This window comes from Astyanax mexicanus, chromosome 23, assembly GCF_023375975.1.
Source record: "Astyanax mexicanus isolate ESR-SI-001 chromosome 23, AstMex3_surface, whole genome shotgun sequence".
Taxonomy (NCBI): Eukaryota; Metazoa; Chordata; class Actinopteri; order Characiformes; family Acestrorhamphidae; genus Astyanax; species Astyanax mexicanus.
This window is the reverse complement of record NC_064430.1, coordinates 19,846,738-19,869,634: the sequence shown is the minus strand read 5'-3', so window position 1 is coordinate 19,869,634 and position 22,897 is coordinate 19,846,738. Positions and strand designations below refer to the sequence as shown.

The 22,897-nt window shown below is 41.3% G+C and overlaps 1 protein-coding gene across 3 annotated transcripts in view; it reads right to left on the bottom strand.

The window, feature by feature from the left end:
* Nucleotides 1-1,907: 1,907 nt before the first annotated feature.
* The window catches only part of map4k3a (mitogen-activated protein kinase kinase kinase kinase 3a), a 48,567-nt gene continuing 27,577 nt past the window's right edge, over nucleotides 1,908-22,897 (bottom strand). Inside the window, exons 11-34 of one of the 3 annotated variants that reach the window (XM_007229977.4) lie at nucleotides 21,968-22,049; nucleotides 21,655-21,771; nucleotides 19,660-19,738; nucleotides 19,236-19,294; nucleotides 17,628-17,690; nucleotides 15,875-15,933; nucleotides 13,859-13,897; nucleotides 13,563-13,607; nucleotides 11,998-12,049; nucleotides 11,621-11,906; nucleotides 10,773-10,882; nucleotides 10,298-10,339; nucleotides 10,096-10,180; nucleotides 9,403-9,482; nucleotides 9,119-9,179; nucleotides 8,916-9,027; nucleotides 8,453-8,511; nucleotides 7,968-8,071; nucleotides 6,830-7,001; nucleotides 5,553-5,621; nucleotides 5,372-5,464; nucleotides 5,198-5,268; nucleotides 4,008-4,063; nucleotides 1,908-3,089 (exon numbers count right to left, since the gene is read on the bottom strand). In XM_007229977.4, the coding sequence (XP_007230039.3) occupies nucleotides 3,002-3,089; nucleotides 4,008-4,063; nucleotides 5,198-5,268; nucleotides 5,372-5,464; nucleotides 5,553-5,621; nucleotides 6,830-7,001; nucleotides 7,968-8,071; nucleotides 8,453-8,511; nucleotides 8,916-9,027; nucleotides 9,119-9,179; nucleotides 9,403-9,482; nucleotides 10,096-10,180; nucleotides 10,298-10,339; nucleotides 10,773-10,882; nucleotides 11,621-11,906; nucleotides 11,998-12,049; nucleotides 13,563-13,607; nucleotides 13,859-13,897; nucleotides 15,875-15,933; nucleotides 17,628-17,690; nucleotides 19,236-19,294; nucleotides 19,660-19,738; nucleotides 21,655-21,771; nucleotides 21,968-22,049 (2,083 nt within the window). In that variant the 3' untranslated portion in view covers nucleotides 1,908-3,001. The remainder of the gene's footprint in view (nucleotides 3,090-4,007; nucleotides 4,064-5,197; nucleotides 5,269-5,371; nucleotides 5,465-5,552; nucleotides 5,622-6,829; nucleotides 7,002-7,967; nucleotides 8,072-8,452; nucleotides 8,512-8,915; nucleotides 9,028-9,118; nucleotides 9,180-9,402; nucleotides 9,483-10,095; nucleotides 10,181-10,297; nucleotides 10,340-10,772; nucleotides 10,883-11,620; nucleotides 11,907-11,997; nucleotides 12,050-13,562; nucleotides 13,608-13,858; nucleotides 13,898-15,874; nucleotides 15,934-17,627; nucleotides 17,691-19,235; nucleotides 19,295-19,659; nucleotides 19,739-21,654; nucleotides 21,772-21,967; nucleotides 22,050-22,897) is intronic. The other 2 variants (XM_007229979.4, XM_007229978.4) reach the window with 2 other exon arrangements.

Genomic DNA, 22,897 nt, shown 5'->3' with positions numbered 1-22,897 from the left:
GAAAGCGGGAGGCTACTAGCTTTTTCTGAATTTCTGAAACCAGAGCCGGTGTTCTGTCGAGTTATGCTACCCATCGCTATGTGCTTCTTAAAGGCACTGCGCATGCGCTGACCGACACCTTTTCATTCTTTCTCGTGTTTTTTCTAATTATTAAATCTATTGTTTGTGCATTACCAAAAACCTGGACTTACTGTCATTGCACAAAAGTGTAAATGGAAATTAATAAGAATGAATACAATAATTATTATTGTATTTTTTTTTATAATTTAGTAAAAATACTAAATCAGTTTGGAATGATCTCTTGTTGCCATAAATTTACTATGATGCAGTGATTTATGCGATCCAAATATACTAGCTAGCTACATCCATTGGTAACATCTCTAACATGGTGCTTCTTTTGCACTTTTACAGTTAAATATACACTAAGGTAGCACGGTTTGACAAGGTAGCATGACTAGCATAGTTATATCAACATCAATAACTGTAAACCGCTAAGGGGAGATAAAATAGTAATTAACTATTTGTCCAGGATATTTTTGTTTGTTTTGGAAAGTAGAATATAGTGTTTTCACAAAAAAAGAAAGAAAACCTACCCTACAGTAGCATTACTACTTTTATGAGCTGACTGGTTGGTGGGTGATGCTAAAAATACAGCCAGAGCATGTTTAAAAGATTTATAAATGCAGTTTAAAACCTTAAACAAATGATGTCTTTGGTACTGAAACAGTGTTTTTTTTTTTATCTGGATATCCAGTTTGTCTAGAATGTGTATTGTTTCAACAGTAAATTATAGTCCATGTAATTTTATTCCAAGATATTTACATTTCCATCAAATTACAGGTCCAGAGCTAAGCTGAACCTACAGCAGTTCAATGTGCAAATATTAGCCTAGGCAGAGCTAACTGTTGGAATCAAGACACTGGAGAAAAAAACATCTTATATATACTAACCATGCTTACATACAGACATTGGGTAGAAACAACTGCTTATTTTACATGACCGCTATATAGAAGTGCTCCCTCCAGTGCTAATAAAAATCAAGATGATTCAGCAGTTTTAAAGCTAAGCTAACAGGCAGACAACAGATTTTACCGGATTTACGCTCTGTCCAAATATTTTACACAGTTCTTCAAAGTTTAAATGGCTAGCTGAATAGCAGATTTAATTTGTGCTAGTTCTTGAGTAGAGATGCACCCACTCTTTCACAACTCACTCGCCCACCCTGTGAAGACTCCTTTTCAGTCACAATAAGGAACCAGTCCAACAAAAATGTGGGCTTTGTGAGAAAGTCTTTAGAAGCAAGTCAGTTCACTTGTGGCCATCTTTGAAATGCCATCAGGTAACTATGTATCTGCTCATACAAGACCAAAAAAATCTCATGAACAGTTTGAAGCATTTGGTTCCATAATGTAAAGAAAAAAAAAAAAAAAAAAAAAAACACACTTGATTTTTTCTGCTTTTTACAGGAACTACAATTGCTCAAATCTCCACATCGAAGAGGGGCACCACCAGTGGCATGCTGACTCTCCTCCACTCACAGTGTAAGAAGCAAACTGATTGGCTCTTTAGGGCAGTTGAAGGGCTGAGCGAACGTTGGGTCGAGCATTACAAGAACTTCCAGTCACTGTTGGTCAATAATGTCCACTCATGTGGGTTTTTAACTTCTTCCTGCAAATAAATTATAATGATAAAAGTCCAGTTTTCTGACATTTTTTACAATGTTTGTGTTTCTATTTTTTTCCCTTTGTAGCCCATGTGCAAAGAATTGTGGGTAACCAAGGGCTGGGAAGGATACATCAGTTGCGTCTTTAAAATTAAAAAGGGTCTTTCACTATGGAAAGAGTCTAGATTTTTATTTGGGACACAGCTACAGTTATTTTTCACCCTTAAATAAACACAGCGAGGTGTGTGACTAGAGCAGGTTTAATATTCAATTACTCTCAGAAGCAGATTTACAGAGTGTTTAAACCTTCACCTTAAAAAACAGACAGACAAACAAAAACAAACGGACAAACAAACATACAGACAAACAGAGACGAACACATTAAAGGCATTCAGTAAAAACAGCATCTGATTCAATATAAAAACAGGACACTAAAAATAAAGCAATATAAAGATAAGACAGCGCGAACTGAGCACAGAAACACGATTCTTTAAGAGTCCATAAAATTCATTCTGCAGAAAAGCCCTTCAGAGCCGTACCTCTAAACAAATAAACAAACAAATATACAGTCTTTATATCTGCCTCAGCAGACTTGACCTGTACATAATTAACACCCATCTACACATTTTCCTGTACAGCACTTATGTGAGGTGTGTATAAGTGTAACAATTTTGTTTGTGTGTGCATGTGGTTTGAAAAGAACGTGTGTGTATGTGTTTGTTTTTTACTACTAGTGTTTTACCGCTCCTTTAACCCTGAATCAGAACATCAGTACCACTCCTCCTACAGGCTCCACCCACTAAAAGGAGATTGTCCAACCGAGCACCAGAAGCTAGGAAAGAACACATTACTGGGAGGAGCCTGGAGAGGGCAGTTAATAAGCCCTTCGAAAGTGTCCGTGTAAGACAAAGTAGTGTGTGCGTGCATGTGTGTGTTGAATTAGTCTGAGACTACATTTAATCCGCGTCCACAGAACCAGTCCTCAGGTTCCTCCTCTCTCAGAACCCATTAAACTCAGAGCAGCCGATTAATCAGTCATTAGCAATTAGTAACAGTCCTGTAGTGGGAGGAGCTTCCTGTAGCGGGAGGAGCTTCAGCACTAAGGAAGCCAGGAGACTCAAACCAAGTAACATTGTTCATCCTGCAGCTGAACACGTCTGGATTAGATGTTCTAACGTTCCTGCAGGAGCAGTTGTGCGCACAGGCAGAAGTGGAGAGTATCTGTAGTGAGAGTGTAAGTTAAATTGAAATGGTAACCCTGTAGAGTTCAGGTTTTAATGATTGGTCTCCCAGTGGTCCAGCCTGAGCACTCCTGCTTTTCCCAGCATGCCAGATAGCTCAGTAACTGTTCTCGTGGCCAGCAAGGATGTACAGGTTACTGTGGGCTGTGGGGTTCTCTGTCGGACGGCTTTCTAGAACCACCACCCTGAAAAAAAACACACACCACACACACACACGTAAAGTGGCAGCCTGTGTTATTTTGTTTCTAAACTGAAAGCCGAAATATTTTGGAGTAGAGAAGGGATAAAATATTGAGTTAAATGGTACCAGTGTGCTGGAACGACCATCCCTGCTTAGCCTAATATATTAATTATTATATTCTAAAAACTGCTTTTTGCGGGAGTTTTTCTGCCCAGGTCACACGTCTTAACATACTTACATCACACGTACAGCCTCTAAAAGAGGATCCGGCTCAGTTTTACTGAATGCGAGCAGCTGGTAGAGTAATGAAGGGGAAACTGAGAGCTCAGTAGCTCATTCACTCACAGTTAAAAAAAAAAAAAAATCAAAACAAAAAAAAGAGTGAAGTTTCTAACTGAGCACGCTCTCACTCTCTTTCTCTCTCTGACTGAACATAACCTGGAATCGGATTCATCCGCTCTGAAAGGAGACCGCATCACACCCGCCCATTTAAAAATGATTCTTCCGCATGCTCTGTGCAATTACCCATTCTCAACAGAGAGGGCCCTAAATCCCCTAATCCCAAACCCTACAGACATCAGCTTTAAAGCCGGGTTTATTTGTGAACTGGGTTCTGTGGGTCAGGTTAATCTCAGTCAGTTATAAATACACTGTACATTTTGAAAACTATGCACAATTACATATGAACTGCTTTGCCTGGAAAGGGTAAAGTGGCATTAGGCCCACCCTTGATTGGTACTGGATAATCACACCTCAACTTTCAGCTCAGTTGGTAATCGAAAACAGACACAAAAACATTGATTCTTTTATCGTTACTACTAACACTACTACTATTAATAAACTAAACTGTTTTTCACTTTTATTTCGCCTGTTTTTTTTTACTACAATGTGTAATAAGTATGTGTGTGTGTGTGTGTTTTACCTGTCTGAGCCCAGCAGCCTGAATATCCGGGTACTGTCAGAGATCTCCTGCGTTACCTGTAAAAAAACATTAATGAGTAATGTTAAACTCCAGGTTTATGGGTCACACTGATCTATGTTCATCATTTACTACTGTGGTATACTGTCGCTGTGACAACACTGTAATGTATTAAACTTTAACCCCGCACAGCGTAGACCTCCAAACACCTCTGATAACAACTAGTAGGTTTGAACAAAGGCCAGCTGAGTGTGAGGTTTGAGTGAGACTGGGTGCGAGTTTGATGTGTGAGTGTGAGTTTGGAGTGAATAAGGTGTGATTTTGAAGTGTGAGATCACATTGTGAGTTGGGAATATGAGTTTGGAGTGTGAAGTTGTAGTTTAAGTAATATAAGTTTGATGTGTGAGATTGGAGATTAGGTCAAGTTGAAATTAAGATGAGCTTGATGTGTGTTAAAATTTTGGGTGCAAATACGCATATTCAACTACGTTTTTAATGTGATTGGAAAGTGAGTTTGGAGTGTGAGATTTGAGTGAGATTGGTATAAGTTTAATGTGTGAGTGGGGTGAAGGTTTGAGATGTGTTTACAGAGTGAGTTTAGAGTGTGAGATCTGAGTGAGATTGGTGTGAGTTTGATGTGTGAGTAGGGTGTAGGTTTGAAATGTTTTTTGGAGAGTGAGTTTAGAGTGTGAGATTTGAGTGAGATTGGAGTGTGAGTTTGATGTGTGAATGGGGTGCGAGTTTGAGATGTTTTTGGAGAGTGAGATCTGAGTGAGATTGGTATGAGTTTGATGTGTGAGTGGGGTGTGAGTTTGAGATGTGTTTGGAGAGTGAGTTTGGAGTGAGATTTAAGTGGGATTTATATGAGTTTGATGTGTGAGTGGGGTGTGAGTTTGAGATGGTTTTGGAGAGTGAGTTTGGAGTGAGATTTAAGTGGGATTTATATGAGTTTGATGTGTGAGTGGGGTGTGAGTTTGAGATGGTTTTGGAGAGTGAGTTTGGAGTGAGATTTAAGTGGGATTTATATGAGTTTGATGTGTGAGTAGGGTGTAGGTTTGAGATGTGTTTGGAGATTGAGATCTGAGTGAGATTGGAGTTTGTTTTGTGAGAGTAAAGTGAGTGTGAGTGTAAGTGTGGGTTTTAAGTTTTGAGTATTATTTTGAAGGGTGAGTTTGACAATTAATGAGACTTGCCTCATTAGATCTAAAACTCCGCCCCTGCATCCCATGCCTCCAAAACGCCAAAACACTGTCCTGCAAACATACTGAGAGAGAAAAATCAGTTTATTAAAGTGCAACAAAAAGAACCCTGTGTATGTGTGTCTGAGAGAGAGAGAGGAAGAGAGAATGTGTGAAAGTGTGTGTTACCTGTGGACTCGATGTGAAAGTTGAAGGTCAGCTCTGTTGAGAGTTTTCTGCTGGACTTTAAACGACCTTGCAGGTTCACAACCTTAATACAACCTGCAGACACACACAAACACAGACAGTTTAAGTGCTGCTCCACCCCCTGCAGGAGTTCACTGGAAAAAGCGAGGTGTGTGAAACTCACGGTCAAGGCAGACAAGGATTGTGTCTCGCTCCAGCTGAGTTAGGTGGACCACACTACTCTGAGGTACATCTGAGAAAAAACAAACACACACATGTGAAGACACATTAATGTAAAGCAAACCAGTATAGATGTTTTCAGTGTATCTGATGCTCTCAACTGTGTAAATGTGTGTCTTTTACATCTACATACCCTCTCTCTAAAAAAAATAAAAAATTAATTTTAACCAAGTAACTTAACCAAGCAAGCCAGCCAGTATGACCAGCCTGGTGCCAGTATGACCAGCCTGGTACCAGTATGGAGTATGTTTGCATCTGGATGAGCAGCTTTTTAAAGGTCACATTCCATTGTTTTTTCATAAATTTTAAAATGTCTAGCTGTGGTCTCTAATATTAATGAATGCCATGTAATACATTTTTTGTGAAAAAAGTGCTCTGGTGTTTCTGTATAGCCCTGCTTTATTTTAGTGAATTAGTGATGTCTGAAGTAAGACATGACTTTGGTTCTTGCTTATGTATATTCATACATGCAAACATATCGCCTCTGATTGGCTAACAGCACTGCAGCAGAGAATGAGACCTACTTGGATAACATTTTTTCAGCTGAATTAACACTACTAAACTCTTACCTCAGACTTATTAAATTTAGTGCTTGGGCTATTTCACCACGCCGAAGCCCCAGAGACGCACTATATCATAAAAAAATCTGACACAAACATCGCCTGCTTTGACCGATGTTTTGTCGAGTTGTTCCCTAGTGTATATTTAAGGTCACGGTAAAACGCAGAATCAACCGGAGATCCGATTTAAACCTATAGTTACTTCCACAAGATAGCTAACGCTAACTAGCTGTATAAACAGAGCTTATAGGTCTTTAGCTGAAGAGACAATGTCGGCTCTGCTGCAGCCTGGGTTTATCTCTGTCTTTGGGGGGTCCCGAGCCAAGGTGGGCGAGGCCAAGATCTCACGAGTTGACGTCGACAAGGTGCTTTTCTTGATCGATTCGTTATTCTGAGTATTTTCTTTTCTTTGCTACTGCAGACAGTGGAGGTTGAGGAACAGTTTTATGTGCAGCATACATATACAACTCAGAGAGACCTATAGTATTTCACTTGGCGCAAGGAGACCTTTAAACATTCTGAACATGAGAAAACAGTTTAGAATCCTCTGAAACCAGTCACCAGAAGAAGCTGGTCTAGAGCTGGATGGTTCAGAAAGGGTCTTGTCAATGTTAATGAGTGTGTGTTTGGAGTGTAAGCAGTGCAATTTGTGTTTCTGTACCAGACTGTGTGGACCAGGTAGAACTGGAGTTCGGGTCGAGTGTGTGGAACTGGACGATCTGGTTGACTTCAGAGCCTCTGCTGACTGCTATGCAGATCAGAGGGTACAGATGTTCCGGGACCACCAGCATCTCAAAAATCTGCAGAGGGACTGGTAGGGAGAGGTCCAGTGTCTAAACACACACACAGATACAAACACACACATTCAATATCAGAAACCTCTTCCATTACATTACACTGTATTATAACTGCTGACATTCAATAAAATACAAACAGAATAACCACCTGCTTCACCCGTTCTCTCAACTGCCGGCCATTTCTGATGGTCCTGATATCAAGTCAAGAATCTGGGTTTTCTTCTAAGTATGATCAAAATTAGCTAGATTTGTGTGCCTACATTGTCTTTATCACTGACCCACATTTTTGACAAACTCAATACACCATGCTGAGATCTCAAAACCCAACAAGCACCAAACCCATACCCAAACAATTCCAGGTCTAACCCAAAACCCATCAATTCCAAACCCAAATCCAACCATGGACCTTCTTTTTTTTTAACTCAACCAAAGCTGAAACCATTTGAGCCAAAGCCCAATCCCAACCGCAGACCCAAGCTTAAACCCATTTTCTAACCACAACTCCAAACCCACAAACTCAAACCCACAAACCCAAACTGCAAACCCAAACGACAAACCCATTTTCTAATTCATCCTCCAAACCCATTTTCTGACCCTAAACCCAAACATATTCCTAAGACCCCTTTCTAACTCAACCCAAAAACCCAACCCTAAAACCAACTCCAACCCAACCCTAACCACTAACCCCAATCCCTTTTCTGACCCACATTCTTAAACCCAACCACTAACCCAAACCCATTTTCTAACCTATCTCAAACCAAACCTAACCAAAATGCCACTTTAAGCCCATTTTTTAATCTATAAATTAACCACAAACCTAGCCACAAACCCATCCTGATTTCAAACGCAACACCAAACCCAACTCAAATTATCTAATAAACAATGTTGTAACTCAAACCCAAACTTAAACTCAAAGCCATTTCTAACCACACCCTCCCATTTGCTAACCCATACATATTTTCTATACACAATCAATTTTCTATATTATTGCAGTAAACTTACTTTAACCAGCATGAATTTTTGCATGGGCTCCACCCACTCCAACAACACCACACTGCCCTGTAGTGCCCCACACAGGTAATTATGGCCAGTATATGGATTCCTCACTGAAACACAGTTTACAATTCCATTAATCTGTGACAAAAATACAGAATACAGAGAATATACAGCTCTGGAAAATAATAAGAAAATTTTCTGCAAATAAATGCTCTAAATGACAATATTTTACTTGCAATTTGGGAGAAATGTCTGTACTTTATAGAATAAAACAACAAAGTTCATTTTACACAAACATATATCTATGAATAGCAAAATCAGTGAAACTGATTCCGACACTGAAGTGGTCTCTTAATTTTTTTCCAGAAAAAAAACTGAGTGAAAATAGAAAGTGAATAGAGTGAGTGAATACAGAGTAAATGCAGAGTACAGAGTGAGTAGATAGAATTACATAATAAAGAGAATAAAAAGAGGGGTGAAATAGTGCTCACCTACACAGCACCTCTGACAGCCTTTAGTGTCAGCAATCTTAGAAGACACAGAAAACTTCCTAAACAGAAAAAGACAAACAGTCAGGAGTGATTTTACACACCCTCACACACCCTCACACACCCTCACACACCCTCACACACCCTCACACACCCTCACACACCCTCACACACCCTCACACACTCTCACACACTCTCACACACTCTCACACACTCTCACACACTCTCACACACCCTCACACACCCTCACACACTCTCACACACCCTCACACAATCTCACACACCCTCACACACTCTCACACACTCTCACACACTCTCACACACTCTCACACACTCTCACACACCCTCACACACCCTCACACACTCTCACACACCCTCACACACCCTCACACACTCTCACACACTCTCACACACTCTCACACACTCTCACACACTCTCACACACTCTCACACACTCTCACACACACCTGGGAATCATTCTGTCGGGCAGGGTTGGTATAGACACTGGAAGTTTGTGTCTCTGTCTGGCATGTTCAAATAATCCCGTCAGGCTGTGCGAGTACAACTGACTCGCTTTACCTGTAGAAACACACACACACAAACTCCCTATAACAACTAATATACACACATTTTCTCATATATCTTTCACACTCACAAGGTTCAAACTTACCTGAGATGGAGAGTAGAGTGTTGTTCATCACGTACAGCCAAGAACATCTCCTCGGAAATAACTACACAAACATGCACTACTGTTATATTTAGAAGCACACCTTCACACAATCCAAGTGTGTAATAGTGTGTGAATTTGTACGAAAGCAAATTGTTTTAAAAAAAGAGAAATTCAGGTTTGAGATTAAAAGAGAACAGATTATTAGAATACATTACATATAAATCATTTTAAACAGGATTCAACACAAAATAAGACAGAATGGTTCTGAAATTTCGGATTCCCACCTGCTCCATAGACGTCTCATGGAGTTCATTAAGGTTTAAAGTGTAAATCCCCTCCTCCGCTCCGAAGATCAGATACTGATCTGAAACATCAACACAGCAAAGATAAACCCCACACTCACATTCCAATTAGTAGAACTCTCAAATACCGACCAGAACTCTCACTGATTTTAAAGATTTCGTTTTTTAAGTTTGGTTTGCGGGTTTAAGAGCATAAGGTTTAGAGCATAAGGTTTAGAGTATAAGGTTTAGATTATATTTGGGGTATGAAGTTTATATGACATGGAATAGGGTGTGAGGTTTATTCTAAAATACAGAATAAGGTTAAAAAGTTCAATGTAATAAGTTTAGGTACACGGTTTGGGGTATGAAGTTTAAAGTACTGGGTTTAGGATAATGCAAACATGTTTAGTGCATCAGGTTAAGTGGACTAATTTAAGTTTAGCTACAGGGTTTAGGGTATGTGATTTTGGGTAGACGGTTTAGGGTATTGAGACACAGATTTACAGTTTAAGATTCAATGTATTATTTTTCAATTCAGTTCTTTGGGTATGAGGTTTAGGGTACAGGGTTCAGGGTATAGTGTTTCAGGGTTACTGGGTTAGCTATAGGGTTCCGGATTCACGATAAAGGGTTTAGGGTTTGGTGTTTAAAGAACAGGGTACAGGGTTCAGATTTATAAGAATGATTCAGTACCTCGTGTGTCTGGGTTTATCCAGGATGTGGCGCAGTGGATCTTCAAAGGGCAGCCATTGAACACTTTGGAGAAACATGCCCCCATCTGTTTAAACCATGGCCAAACACACACACCAAGTCAAAAAGTGTATTTACACATTCAGATCCGAACAGTGTTTATAGAAAGGTCACTTGTGTTTCAGGTGAGCTGATCATGACTTACATGAACCTTCGGTGTTGGAGGCAGACCGTTACTCAGTGGCTTCTAAAAAAAAAAAAAAACACCAACACACACAGTCAAACAGAGGATACACACACACACTGGACACTGTACACTGTACAAAGAGGTAGTGCTGGGCGATTATGGCCTAAAAAAGGACTTTGACGGAGAGATTGTTATTGTTTTACACAATTAATCACGGATCCTCACTCCTTATCGGAGAGCGATGACGCTGCAGTTTTTAGAAACAGTAGAATTTACTTCTAGCTAAATAAATGCTTTATCCCACTGGATGTTTGTGTCGAATGTGCTGGAACAGTGCTGAAGCTTTTTATTGGTACGAGCTCAGTATTCAGCGGAATGGTTAGAAAATGTGCAAAATATTAAAAATCGCATTTAAACTGTAATTTACATTTACAATTAATCGTGAAAATCGCCCAGCACTGGTTCAGAGTTAACCAACGTCAGTGCTGTTTACCGGAATGTCCTTTTTGTCTTTGCGCAGGGCAGTTGTTGTAGAATTCTGACTGGACGCTTCATCTTCCTCACATAAACTCACAGTCACGTCACACACACTCACTCCATTACCTGCAAGATGAGCAGAAACAGGAGGCTTTGTATAAGCTCATTCAAGAACAGTAAAGCCAACAGTCCAGCTCTACAGTTCCACACAAAACACATGATTGAAAACCAATGACTGTGATGTTAAAACAGGCTTTAAGTCACTCATTAAACTATTTATCTAAGGGTTAGCTCGGCTTAATTCTGTTAAAGACAGAAAAACACAGTTGGTCAGGACCTGCAGTGCCACCTGGAGTTCAGTGGGTAAATTACTTTACTGATAAATAAATAAAAATAAATAAAAACAGGTAAGAAGTGCTTTTTGACCTCTTTCCTTGTATAATAACTCTAGTTAGTAGGAATTGTGTTCACTGCTGTTTCTGACCTGCTGCAGCTGAACCGTCCTACAGGGGTTCTAGGATGGCGGCATGCAAAGGTGACGCTGAAGGCATGAAAGAACACTGGCTGCTGATGTGGCGGTATTGAATAAAGCGTGTTACTAGGTGTGATGGGGATGTTAATGGGGTCTGGGAAAATTGAAGCTTTCGACAGAGTGTGAGAGGTGTGATAAGGGGAGTATAAGGGGTGATGACAGTGTAAGTCGAAATAATGGAAGTGTTAGGAATAACAAGGGCGTATGGTGAGGTGCTAAAGTAAGTGTAACAGAAAATAATGGCAGTTTAAGGGTGTTAAGGGTGTGAGGGGTTATATGGGCATGAGGGTGATAAGGGGGCTGGGAAGATGCTACTATATATGGAGTCTTACTGTCTCCCTGCTCATCTCGCTCTTCCTCATCATCCTCATCTTCAAATTGCAAGGACTCTCCGAACTGACTACAATTCCCATCATCCCCCTGGGCATCCCAGGAGCCGAGCCCTTCCTGATTAGCTTCGTTACCTAGGCTGCAGGTGTCGTCTTGGGACAGTTGAGGGGGTGGGGGTCTTGGAGGTGCGTTAGCAGCTGATATTGTTGGACCCTCGCTCTCCGGGCTCCGCATTATGGTGCCCTGGTGGTTGGCATGGTCAGCAGGTGGGTCGGCAGGCAGCCTGGGCTGTGAAAGAGATTGTCGATCAGTGAAAGCATTATCGAAATGTCTATCAATGATCAGACTAGAGGAGATTTTGTATTTGTTGGTGACTTACCTTGGGCGGTGGTGGAGGTGGGAAATTCGGCCTCATGGTGGAGCTCTTCATGCTGAAACACAAGAGGACACAAAAACCCATTCATTAGCAAACAAGACTGTGCTAAAGCTAGTTCTGTTGATACTAGATTGGACTGAGGTGACGTAATTAGTGGGGTTGAGTATGGAGGTTGAATGGGATTGGAAGGTGACCGGTTGAGTATGGAGGTTGAATGGGATAGGGGGGTGACTGGTTGAGAATGGAGGGAGGTTGAATGGAACTGGGAGGTGACCGGTTGAGTATGGAGGTTGAATCGGACTGGAAGGTGACTGGTTGAGTATGGAGGTTGAATGGGATTGGGGGGTGACCAGTAAGTATGGAGGGAGGTTAAATGGGATTGGGAGGTGACTGGTTGAGAATGGAGGGAGGTTGAATGGAACTGGGAGATTACTAATTGAGTATGGAGGTTGAACAGGATTAGGAGGTGACTGGTTGAGGGAGGTAAGTGGTTGAGTATGGAGTGAGGTTGAAAGGTATTGGGAGGTGACTGGTTGAGAATGGAGGTTGAATGGGATTGAGAAGCGACTGTTTAAGTATGGAGGTTGAACGGGATTGAGAGGTGATTGGTTGAGTATGAAGGTTAAATGGGATTAAGAGGTTACTGGTTAAGTACGGAGGTTGAATGGGATTGGAATGTGACTGGTTGAGTGTGGAGGTTGAATAAGACCTTCCAATGAAGTCGTACTCACTAGCTGTCTCATTGCTGGTTACTAGGGATTTCTCTATAATCTTTCATTTTAAATTTGTACTGTCCCTTAAGGTATCAACTTTTAAGATAATTCTATCTTTATTTCCATATCATTCTTTTGCAGGTGCCTGTGTTGCATTATCCAGGTGGCTTACCTCAACACGGATTCAGCATGGTCATTATACAAGTGGGCAGATTATTTGTAAGTGGACTGAAGCCAGGATCATCATGTATTCAACAATAATCTTAAATCCTTTATCCTTATCACTTCCCAGAATATTACAAACATATTGGCTAACAGATGGTCAAGATGGCAGGCAATTAATCAAAATGACCACCCAACTTTATTCTCAGTCCAATTATGTGCCCTGTCAAAGTCTGTCAACTAGGCAAATGTCTATGAGTGCAATGTGGAGGCATATCTAGCAGTTAATCTCTCATCAAGAGAAACACTACTAATGGTAGACTCTCAGCAAAGTCATTTTGTAAGGCAGTGGGGCAATATATTTTATACGCTGTTGTGGAAGGACCCAGAATCTAATCAGACCACATACATACAAAGAGATGTTTACAAATTACACATTCAAGTCATGTCAAAGTCAAGTAATGAGTCATTAGGCTAGAGTCCAAGTCAAGCAAAGAGCCACCCTTTGCCTCAAAAAAAAAAAGGCTCGCATCTGGATCTCGGTTAAGCTGCTTTGTGACAACATCTGTTGTAAACAAGCGCTATGTAATTAAATTTGAAATTTAATTTGTTTGGGTGGGGTTGAGGTGGTGATTTTTAATGTATAAAATGTATAAAATCCCAGACCAAACTGAACAGAGTCCAAAAACTTACCGCTGTCTTTCCCCATCATCATCCTCCAAATGAGCCTCATGACCCCTGGAGAAAGAGAGATGCAGTGATGTAACACACACACACATTCCCATACACACTCTGAGCCCCGTGCCCCAGCCAGGAAGCAGGAGCGAGGTTAGAGCTCATCAATTATTTATTTAGAGAGAGCGAAAGAGAGGTGGAGAGATAGAGATGGAAGTGCAGGAGAGAGTGAAGGACATTCAGAGGAGAGAGAGAAAGAGAGAGAGAGAGAAAGAGAGAGAGAGAGAGAGAGAGAGAGAAAGAGAGAGTGAGACCTCTGGTGCAGCTCTTCTTCCACAGATTTCAGCAGACTCCTAAAAAACAAAAACAGTCTTGTAAAATCACAACTTAGCAGTTAGATGCAGTTCTAAAAATAAAATAAATATGCAGTGATTCAGTTGCAGAGTGATTCAGTTGCAGTGATTTAGACACAGAGGTATTCAGTCATTCAGTGACTCAGTTCATTGAGTTTTTAAGTTGACTGAGAAAAGTCTTAGGAGTAGAGTGATTCAGCTGTAGTGATTGGGTCACACTGATTCAGTCGTAGTGTGAGTGATTTGGTTGCAAAGTGATTCAGTTGCATTAAAGAGTGATTCATCCACAGTGATTCAGTCACACACTGATACAGTCATAGTGATTTAGACACAAACTGATTCAGTCACATTGATCCTGTTGAACTGATTGCAGTGATTCAGACACTGTGATTCGGACACAGAGTGATTCGGACACAGACTAACTAATACCATTGCAGAGTGATTGAGTTACTGTGATTCAGTCACAGTGATTCAAAAGCAGTAATTCAGTCCCAGAAATATTTTTTACAGAGATTCAAGCAGAGAGTGATTCATTCACAGAGTGACTCAGTTGCAGGTGTGACCAGATTTACTGTTACAACCACAGACACACACACACACAGTTTTAGTGTTTCTTTGTATGGGGTGTGCATGGAGAGAGAATAGGATAATGAGAGAGAGAAAATAGACAGGTAAAGAAAAAGAAGATGGAGAGAAAGAGAGGAGAAACACCACAAGAATGGGTGTATGTGTGTCGCTCAAGGCCATCTGTGTGCTGGTAACGACACCTAAACACACATGCACACACACACACTCACTCTCTATCACAGTACTCCATCTGTCTCTTTCAACCTTCTGTTCATCACATACTGCACAGCCAGTCCACAGTAGCACTGTTTGTGTGATCATACAGAACTGCGACCACTCACTCCAAAACACACCACTGGCCAGTGTTGTGGGCAGAGGACTGTGAGGGGGGGCAAGGGAGTTCTGGAAGGCTAATAGAGCATCAGAGGGGCGCAGGAGTGTTTATCAGGTTGACTGAACATTGGGATGAAGGAGTGTTGTGGGGTGAGGGAGCATTAAAGGGGTAGGACAGAGTTGTAAGAGTGCCAGAGTATTGAAAGGGTGATGAAGTGTTGTGGGTGATGGAGTGTTGAGGAAATTTTGGATGGACAGGGAAGATTGGAAGGATGTTGTAATTTTGTAAGTGAAGTGGGTGCTGTGGGTAAAGGAGTGCTGGAGGAGAGATGGAGTGTTGTGGGTTTGGGGAAGTGTTGTAGGGTGATCGAGGGTTGTGGGTTTTGGGAAGTGTTGGAGGGGCAACGGAGTGTTGTGGGTGAAGGAGTGATGAAGGAGAGATGGAGTGTTATAGGGTGAAGGAGGGTTGCAGGGCGATGGAGTGTTGTGGGTTTGGGGAGTGTTGGAGGGGCAATAGAGTGTTATGGGTGAAGGAGTGTTGTGGATTTGGGGAAGTGTTGGAGGGGAGATGGAGTGTTGGAGGGGTGATGGAGGTTTGTGGGTGAAGGAGTGCTGGAGGAGAGATGGAGTGTTGTGTGTTTGTGGAAATGTTGGAGGGGTGATGGAGGTTTGTGGGTGAAGGAGTGCTAGAGGTGAGATGGAGTGTTGTGGGTGGATGGAGTGTTGCGGGTGGATGGAGTGTTGCGGGTGGATGGAGTGTTGCGGGTGGATGGAGTGTTGCGGGTGGATGGAGTGTCTGGGGAGTGTTGGAGGGGGATGGAGTGTTGTGGGTGGATGGAGTGTTTGGGGAGTGTTATAGGGGGGATGGAGTATTGTGGGTAAACGAGTCTTGCGTTTACTGAATACCAGTGGGGTGGGGGATAATTGGAGAGGTGGAGGGAGTGTTGAGGGCGGGGTAAGGGTGGGGCTGAGTGTAATGGGTGATGACTCAAACCCTGATCCTTAAAGACAGACTCACCTAAATCACAGGGTGGTGAAAACTAATGAGCAAGGTCCTACAGGTACAGGTGAACTTACTTGTCCCCCCCAAGCAGGGAGCCAGTTGGAGAGTCCGTCCCAAAGTCCATCTGCAGCTCCTGAAAAAACAGAAAAAGGGTGAAAGGTCAACACATCACCCATGGTCAGCCTGAAGGGAGGTTCCGGGTTTTGAGAGAACAGCACAGGGGGGTCGGCGAGTTGCTACAGTGTTAGTGCTGTTACACAGAGACACAGCCGTCTTTACTAACAAGCATATTAAATAACAGGTATAACATCTGTCTTACTCTCACTCACAGCAGAGTTAGCTCAGGGAAAGCTGTTCGGTGTGGTGTTCGGTGTGGTGTTCGGTGTGGTGTTCGGTGTGGTGTTCGGTGTGGTGTTCGGTGTGGTGTTCGGTGTGGTGTTCGGTGTGGTGTTCGGTGTGGTGTGCACAGCTATGTTTGTCAACACTGAAGCAGAACATAACCTAATAACACTCTAATCAAAACCACAAAATGTAACAATACTGTACACTCACTGACAGAAAAAATAAAACACCCTGTACTGCTGTGCGGAAAAAAACCGACATCACAGGCGTCAGATCTGAAACACAGAGTCTTGCACAAGAGCAGGCATAAAATTGGTAAAAGATTAGTGACTGCTAGACATGCCTCAATGATGTATATGAAAACATTTTGTCCAGCTGTCCGGCAGCTCCACAGGATAATAGAGCCTTCTTTCATTTGTATCCTAACATATTCCCAATAACCTTATCCTTATCCTAGCCTTAATCTTATCTATCTAATATTGTATGTACAGCTCTGGGAAAAAATGATGAGTTTCTCTGATTTTACCAAAATTGAAAACCTCTGGATTATAATCAAGAGGAAGATGAATGATCACAAGCCATCAAACCGAGATGAACAGCTTGAATCTTTGCACCAAGAGTGGCATTAAGTTATCCAAAAGCAGTGTATAAGACTGGTGGAGGAGAACATGCCAAGATGCATGAAAACTATGATAAAAAACAGGATTATTCCACCAAATATTGATTTCTGAACTCTTTATTTTATGCAATAAATGCTCTAAATGGAGAAATAAATTTAGGAGAAATGTTGTCTGTCGGTTATAGAATAAAACCACAATGTTCATTTTACTCAAATATATACCTATAAATAATAAAATCAGAGAAACTAATAATTGTAAAGTGGTGTCTTATTTTTTTCCAGAGCTCTATATCATTACCTCAAGTTTCACTCCATTCCAACACTTCCTTCTTGGTGTGCTTTTTTTTGTCAGTAAGTGTATATCAACAAATAACAAACTAGCAACACTGTAATTAAACTACACAAGTCACGCACACTTGTGACCCACACTTACACAAACACACACTTACACACTGCGTGACCTGGAGCAGAGTGCAGAGATTACTCCTGAATCAAACTCATTCCCCCTCAACTTAAAAACTGCTGATGCAGCAATGTGTGTTTGTGTGTGTGTGTTTGTAAGAGAAAGTATGTGTGTGTGTAAAGCTCTGTGCAGCCAAAGGCTCTGAGGGGTTAAGCTTTAGACCCCATCACTCTGAGGAAGATCTACAGTGACAAAGATGGAGTGTGTGTGTTTTTGAAAGTGTCAGCACTCTCTGAGACAGTGTTCCTCACTCACACATGACCTGCAGAGGACACACACACACAAAGACAATGATGAAGAATCAGCGATGATGATGATGAAACTGCAGCGATGTTAAATGAGCAGCTATCTCACACACAAACACACACACATAGTCTCTCACACAGGGAGAGTGATTCAGTACCAGGTTAGATCTCGCTGTGAAGTAAAGTTCTTCGGCACAGTCTGAAAAATCCTCAGTGTCCAGCTGTTCAGTAAACACACCAAAACACTCCAGTTAAACACACAGCGGCCGGGCTTATGGGTAAGGGATTATGGGTAATGGATGGGTTGGGTTGGGGTGTGTGTGTGTGTGTAAAGGGCCATGTAAGTGTGTATGATTCTTCTTCTGGAGGACTTCCACCTTATTTCAGCCTAATGACAGACATGTGCAATCATCATGGTCACTCAGACTGCCAGTCATACAATCTGTCATACTGTCAGTCATACGGTCACTCAAACTGACAGTAAAAACTGTCGGTCAGTCATACTGTCACTCAGACTGCCACTCAGACTATTAGTCATAGTGTCTCTTAAACTGTCACTCAGGCTGTCAGTCAAATGATCTCTGCAACTGTTATTCAGTGTCAGTCAGAGTGTCAGTCAGAGTGCCAGTAATGCTGGCACTCGGACCATCAATGTGGCTGTCAGTCATATTGTCACTCAGTCTGTCAATCCTAGTGTCTCTCAGACTGTCACTCAGACTATCAGTCACAGTGTCTCTCAAACTGTCACTGAGACTATTAGTCACACTGTCTATCAAACTGTCACTCAGACTATTAGTCACGGTGTCTCTCAGACTGACACTCAGACTGTCAGCCATAGTGTCTTTCAGGCTGTCAGTCAAACGGTCACTTCAACTGTTATTCAGTGTCACTCAAAGTGTCAGTGAATGCGTCAGTCATGCTGGAACTCGGACTGTGACTCGGACTGTCAGTCATGCTGGCACTCAAGACTGTCACTCAGACCATCAATGAGGCTCCCAGTCAATCCTACTGCCACTCAGACTATTAGTCATAGTGTCTCTCAGACTATCAGTTAAACGGTCCATTCAACTGTTATTCAGTGTCAGTTATGCTGTCACTCAGACTGTCATGCTAGCCATCAATGAGGCTGTCAGTCATATTGTCACTCAGACTGTCAATCCTACTGTCAATCCTACGGTTACTCAGACTGTCAATTCTACTGTCACTCAGACTATTAGTCATAGTGTCTCTCAGACTATCAGTCAAACAGTCACTGCAATTTAGTGTCAGTCAAGGCTCAGGCTGTCATTCAGACTGTCCCCAGACAATCGAGTTTATCAGTCATATTTTCACTCAGACTGTTACTTGGGACTGCCACTCAGAGTGCCACTCGGACAGTCACTCATTGTGATTAATCTGTGTTTAAATGAGTCACTTTTACCTAAAACACACCAGGGTGCGTTACACACACACATCTGTAGTGGGATAAACAAGCAAGTTATTACGTAAGGTGATCAAAGTGAGAGAGAGTGAGTAAATAAGGAAGACATGAGAGTGAGAACGAATAAGAGAGAAAAAGGAAAGGACAGATGAAATCGATTGTAGGTATGATTTTTTTTCAGCAGGAGATGAAATGTTCTCAATTCTGTGACTGGAGGAGATGACAAGCAGGAGGCATATCATATGATTGGTGGAGGTGACAGGCAGGAGGGATATGATTGGTGGAGGTAACAGGCAGGAGAAATGTGATTGACTGGTTTGCTGATTGGCTGGATTAAAGTGCTCACCGGCTCATGATGAGGTTCCGTCTCTTTTCTTAAAGGAGGGTCAAACTTCACCTGGTCAACTGAGAGAGTAAAGACATTTATTATACATTTATTATGTACACATACACAAGCACAATTCTGAACAAGCAGACATATTCCCTGTTTTCCATGGTGAAGGTGCAGGTTCGGAAAACATACCTGATCACTCCATTAGTGAGTTAAGAGATGAGTGTAGTTAGGGCTAAGTGAGATAAAGGTGCGTGAATTGAGGATAGTGTGAAATGTGAGACAGAAAGGCAAAATTAAGGTGAGTAAAGTGAGAATTGTGTTGAGTGAGATGTGAGCTGAGTGAGGGGTGTGTAAAATGAGGGAAGCTTACATTATGTGGTGCATGTAAAGCATGCTTAAGCAAATGAGTGTGAGGATGTGCTGTGCAAATACTCACAGTTAATCTCGGACAGGGTCTTCCCTTCCCTTGCGTTTCGGCTTCTGGAGGGAATGCGGTGCGGAACATCGACAGACGGCTAAAACAGAAAACAGAAATTTTAATTACAAGAGAGAAAAGATAAAGTTTAAAACAGCAACCCAGGATTAGTGTCAAAACTCACCACCAACAACCACCACCAATAAGATTTACATACCAGCTCTTCCCAAGGTTCTGCCCACTAACATGCTCTCTCACACAAACCTTACAGTACTCTAACAAAAAAAGCATTTTAGCTCTGCCTCAGTGCATATTGCAATACCTATAGCTACAATGTTATTAATATACATATACCCTAATGAGAGACTGTAGCTCTGCCTTAGTTTATATCACAATACCTACATTTAGAGTGTTATTAATATATACTGTACATTCACCATAATAAAAGACTGTAGCTCTGCCTCAGTGTATATCACCACAATACATACATTTAGAGAGTTATTAATATATACTGTACATTCACCATAATAAGAGACTGTAGCTCTGCCTCAGTGTATATCATCACAATACATTTAGAGAGTTATTAATTTATATTATATATTCACCCTAATGAGAGACTGTAGCTGTCCCTCAGTGTATATCCCCACAATACATACATTTAGCGTGTTATTAATATATACAGTATATTCACCCTAATGAGAGCCTGTAATTTTGCCTGTTTATATCACAATATCTACATTTAGTGTTATTAATATATACAGTATATTTACTCTAATGAGACTCTGGCTCCACCTCATTGTATATCACAATACGTACATTTAGAGTGTTTTAAATATACAGTATATTTACCTTAATGGGAGACTTTAGCTCCACCTCATTGTATTTCACTATACCTACATTTAGAGTGTTATAAATATACTGTATATTCACCCTAATGAGACTGTAGCTCCGCCTCCTCAGCATATAACACAATACTTACATGTAGAGTGTTATTAATATACTGTATACTCACCTAATGAAATAAACGTAGCTCTGCCTCAGTGTATATATCACAATACCTACATTTAAAGTGTTATAAACATTCACCCATTTACAGCTCTAAATATCTGACTAATCTCCTTCATGGACTGTAGGAACTGACACTTCGCACACACAGGCAGGATGTTCAGGACACATATATACACACACACACACACACATGCATGCATAAATGCTTAATAAAGTCAAATCTCTTATTAATCAAATCATGCCCAGATGATGTAACCGTAGTGTAACTCCTCAAACACACACACATACACACACACAGTTCTGCCCTGGTACCTTTCTACACACTGCAGCGAAGTGAAGAACTCTACATGAGAAAGAAAAAGCTGAAAACAAAGCTCTAAATTTGAACTACACACATACGCACATACAGACAGACAAACACAGCAACAGAATCAACAGAATCAATATGAGTGTAAGTCATAGCTATTCCCACTTCTTTATTTGTGTGAAACAGACAGGGGTTCTACATGGTACATGTGTGTGTGGATGGATGGATGGTTGTGTATGTAAACAGGTTGGTGGATTGTTGGTAGGATGATGTGTGGAGGAATAAATGTGTGGAAGAATGGATAGGTGAGGGAATGAGAGGGTAACTAGATAGTTAATGGATGGGTGGGTGAACGAATGGGTAACTGTGTGGGTGATGCTTGGGTGGAGGAATGGGTGATGGTTGGGTGGGTAAATAAATGGGTTACCGTGGAGGGTGAATGGGTGAATGAACAGGTGGCTGGATGATTGGGAGAATGAATGGGAAGTGAATTGTTGGTTGACAGGTGGGTGAATGAGTCAAGGGAAAAATGTGTGGAGGAATGGGTTGGTGAATGTGGGGGTGAATGAATGGGTTGGTGAAAGATTGGGTTGGACCAAGATTGAAGAACACCGATGTGGATCATGAACCAAATTATGGAGCAGAGCGGTGTGTTGTGCCTAATGTGTTCTATGATCTAATGCTTCTTTATAAATCCTGACCTCAGACTCGGGTTCATCATCATCAAACTCGCTGTAGTGGGTTTGGTCAGGGTTACTGGCCTTATCCAGCAGCTCAATCGCCAGCGTCCGGTTTAGAGGCTGAGACACGAATGGATGCTAAGCAGAAAAAACACACACACACACACTTTCATTTTAATCACAGTTGTTCCTTCCACAATTACAATTCCCAGTGAGTCAACGCTCAGCTGTAATCCAGGTCTGTAAAACTGCTTCATTAATAAATTTCCATAAATTAGAATTTGAAAATTTGAGTTTATTTTCTCAGTGTTCCCCTTATCTCCCCCACAATCACCTGCAGCAGCTTCTCAGCCGAAGGGCGCTTCTTCGGGTTTTTTGTCAATGACAGTTTCACGAAATTATGAAAGTTGTTGGACCTTAAAAACACAGAGCAGGAGATTAGTACAGTGTTCATCATTTAAATTCATACATTAAGCTCAATCTAACCGAAAAATGCACAACAGTATCAGTCATATGGCACTGTCAACCACAACACTGGGACTCATAACATCAATCACAACACTGTCAATCATATCACATGCATATCTGCAATCACAATAGCTAGTTAACACCGTAAACCACAACACTTTGTTAGATGAAAAGAAATAGATTAGAAAACAATCACAGTACAGTCAGCCACAATAGTGTCAATCATCAATCACAACACAGCCAACCACAACACTGTCAATCATAACACAGGTACTGACAATACAGCCAATCACAATGCTGTCAGTCACAATGCCACCAATCACAACATGATCACTGGTATCACAATAAACCAATATATATAGTCAGTCACAATGCTGTCAATCACAGTACAGCCAATCACAACATTGTGAATTTCAATACAGCCAATCAGAACACTGTCAAATACAACACCATCAGTGCTATCTCCACAAATCAGTAGTCAGTCCCAATGTTATCAATCACATTACCACATTACAGGATTGCAGGCAATCATAACTCTGTGAATTTTAAATACAGCTAATCAGAGCCCTGTCAATCACAACACTATCAGTGCTATCGCAACAAACCAGTATATGGTCAATAACAGTACAGCCAATCACAACATTGTAAAGCTCAACACAGCCAATCAGAACAGTCAATCACAATACTATCAGTGGTATCACAGTGTATCAGTGTATTGTCAGTCACAACGCTGTCAATTGAATTACAATCCTGTGATTCACAACTGCATCAGTACAGCCAATCACAACACTATAAA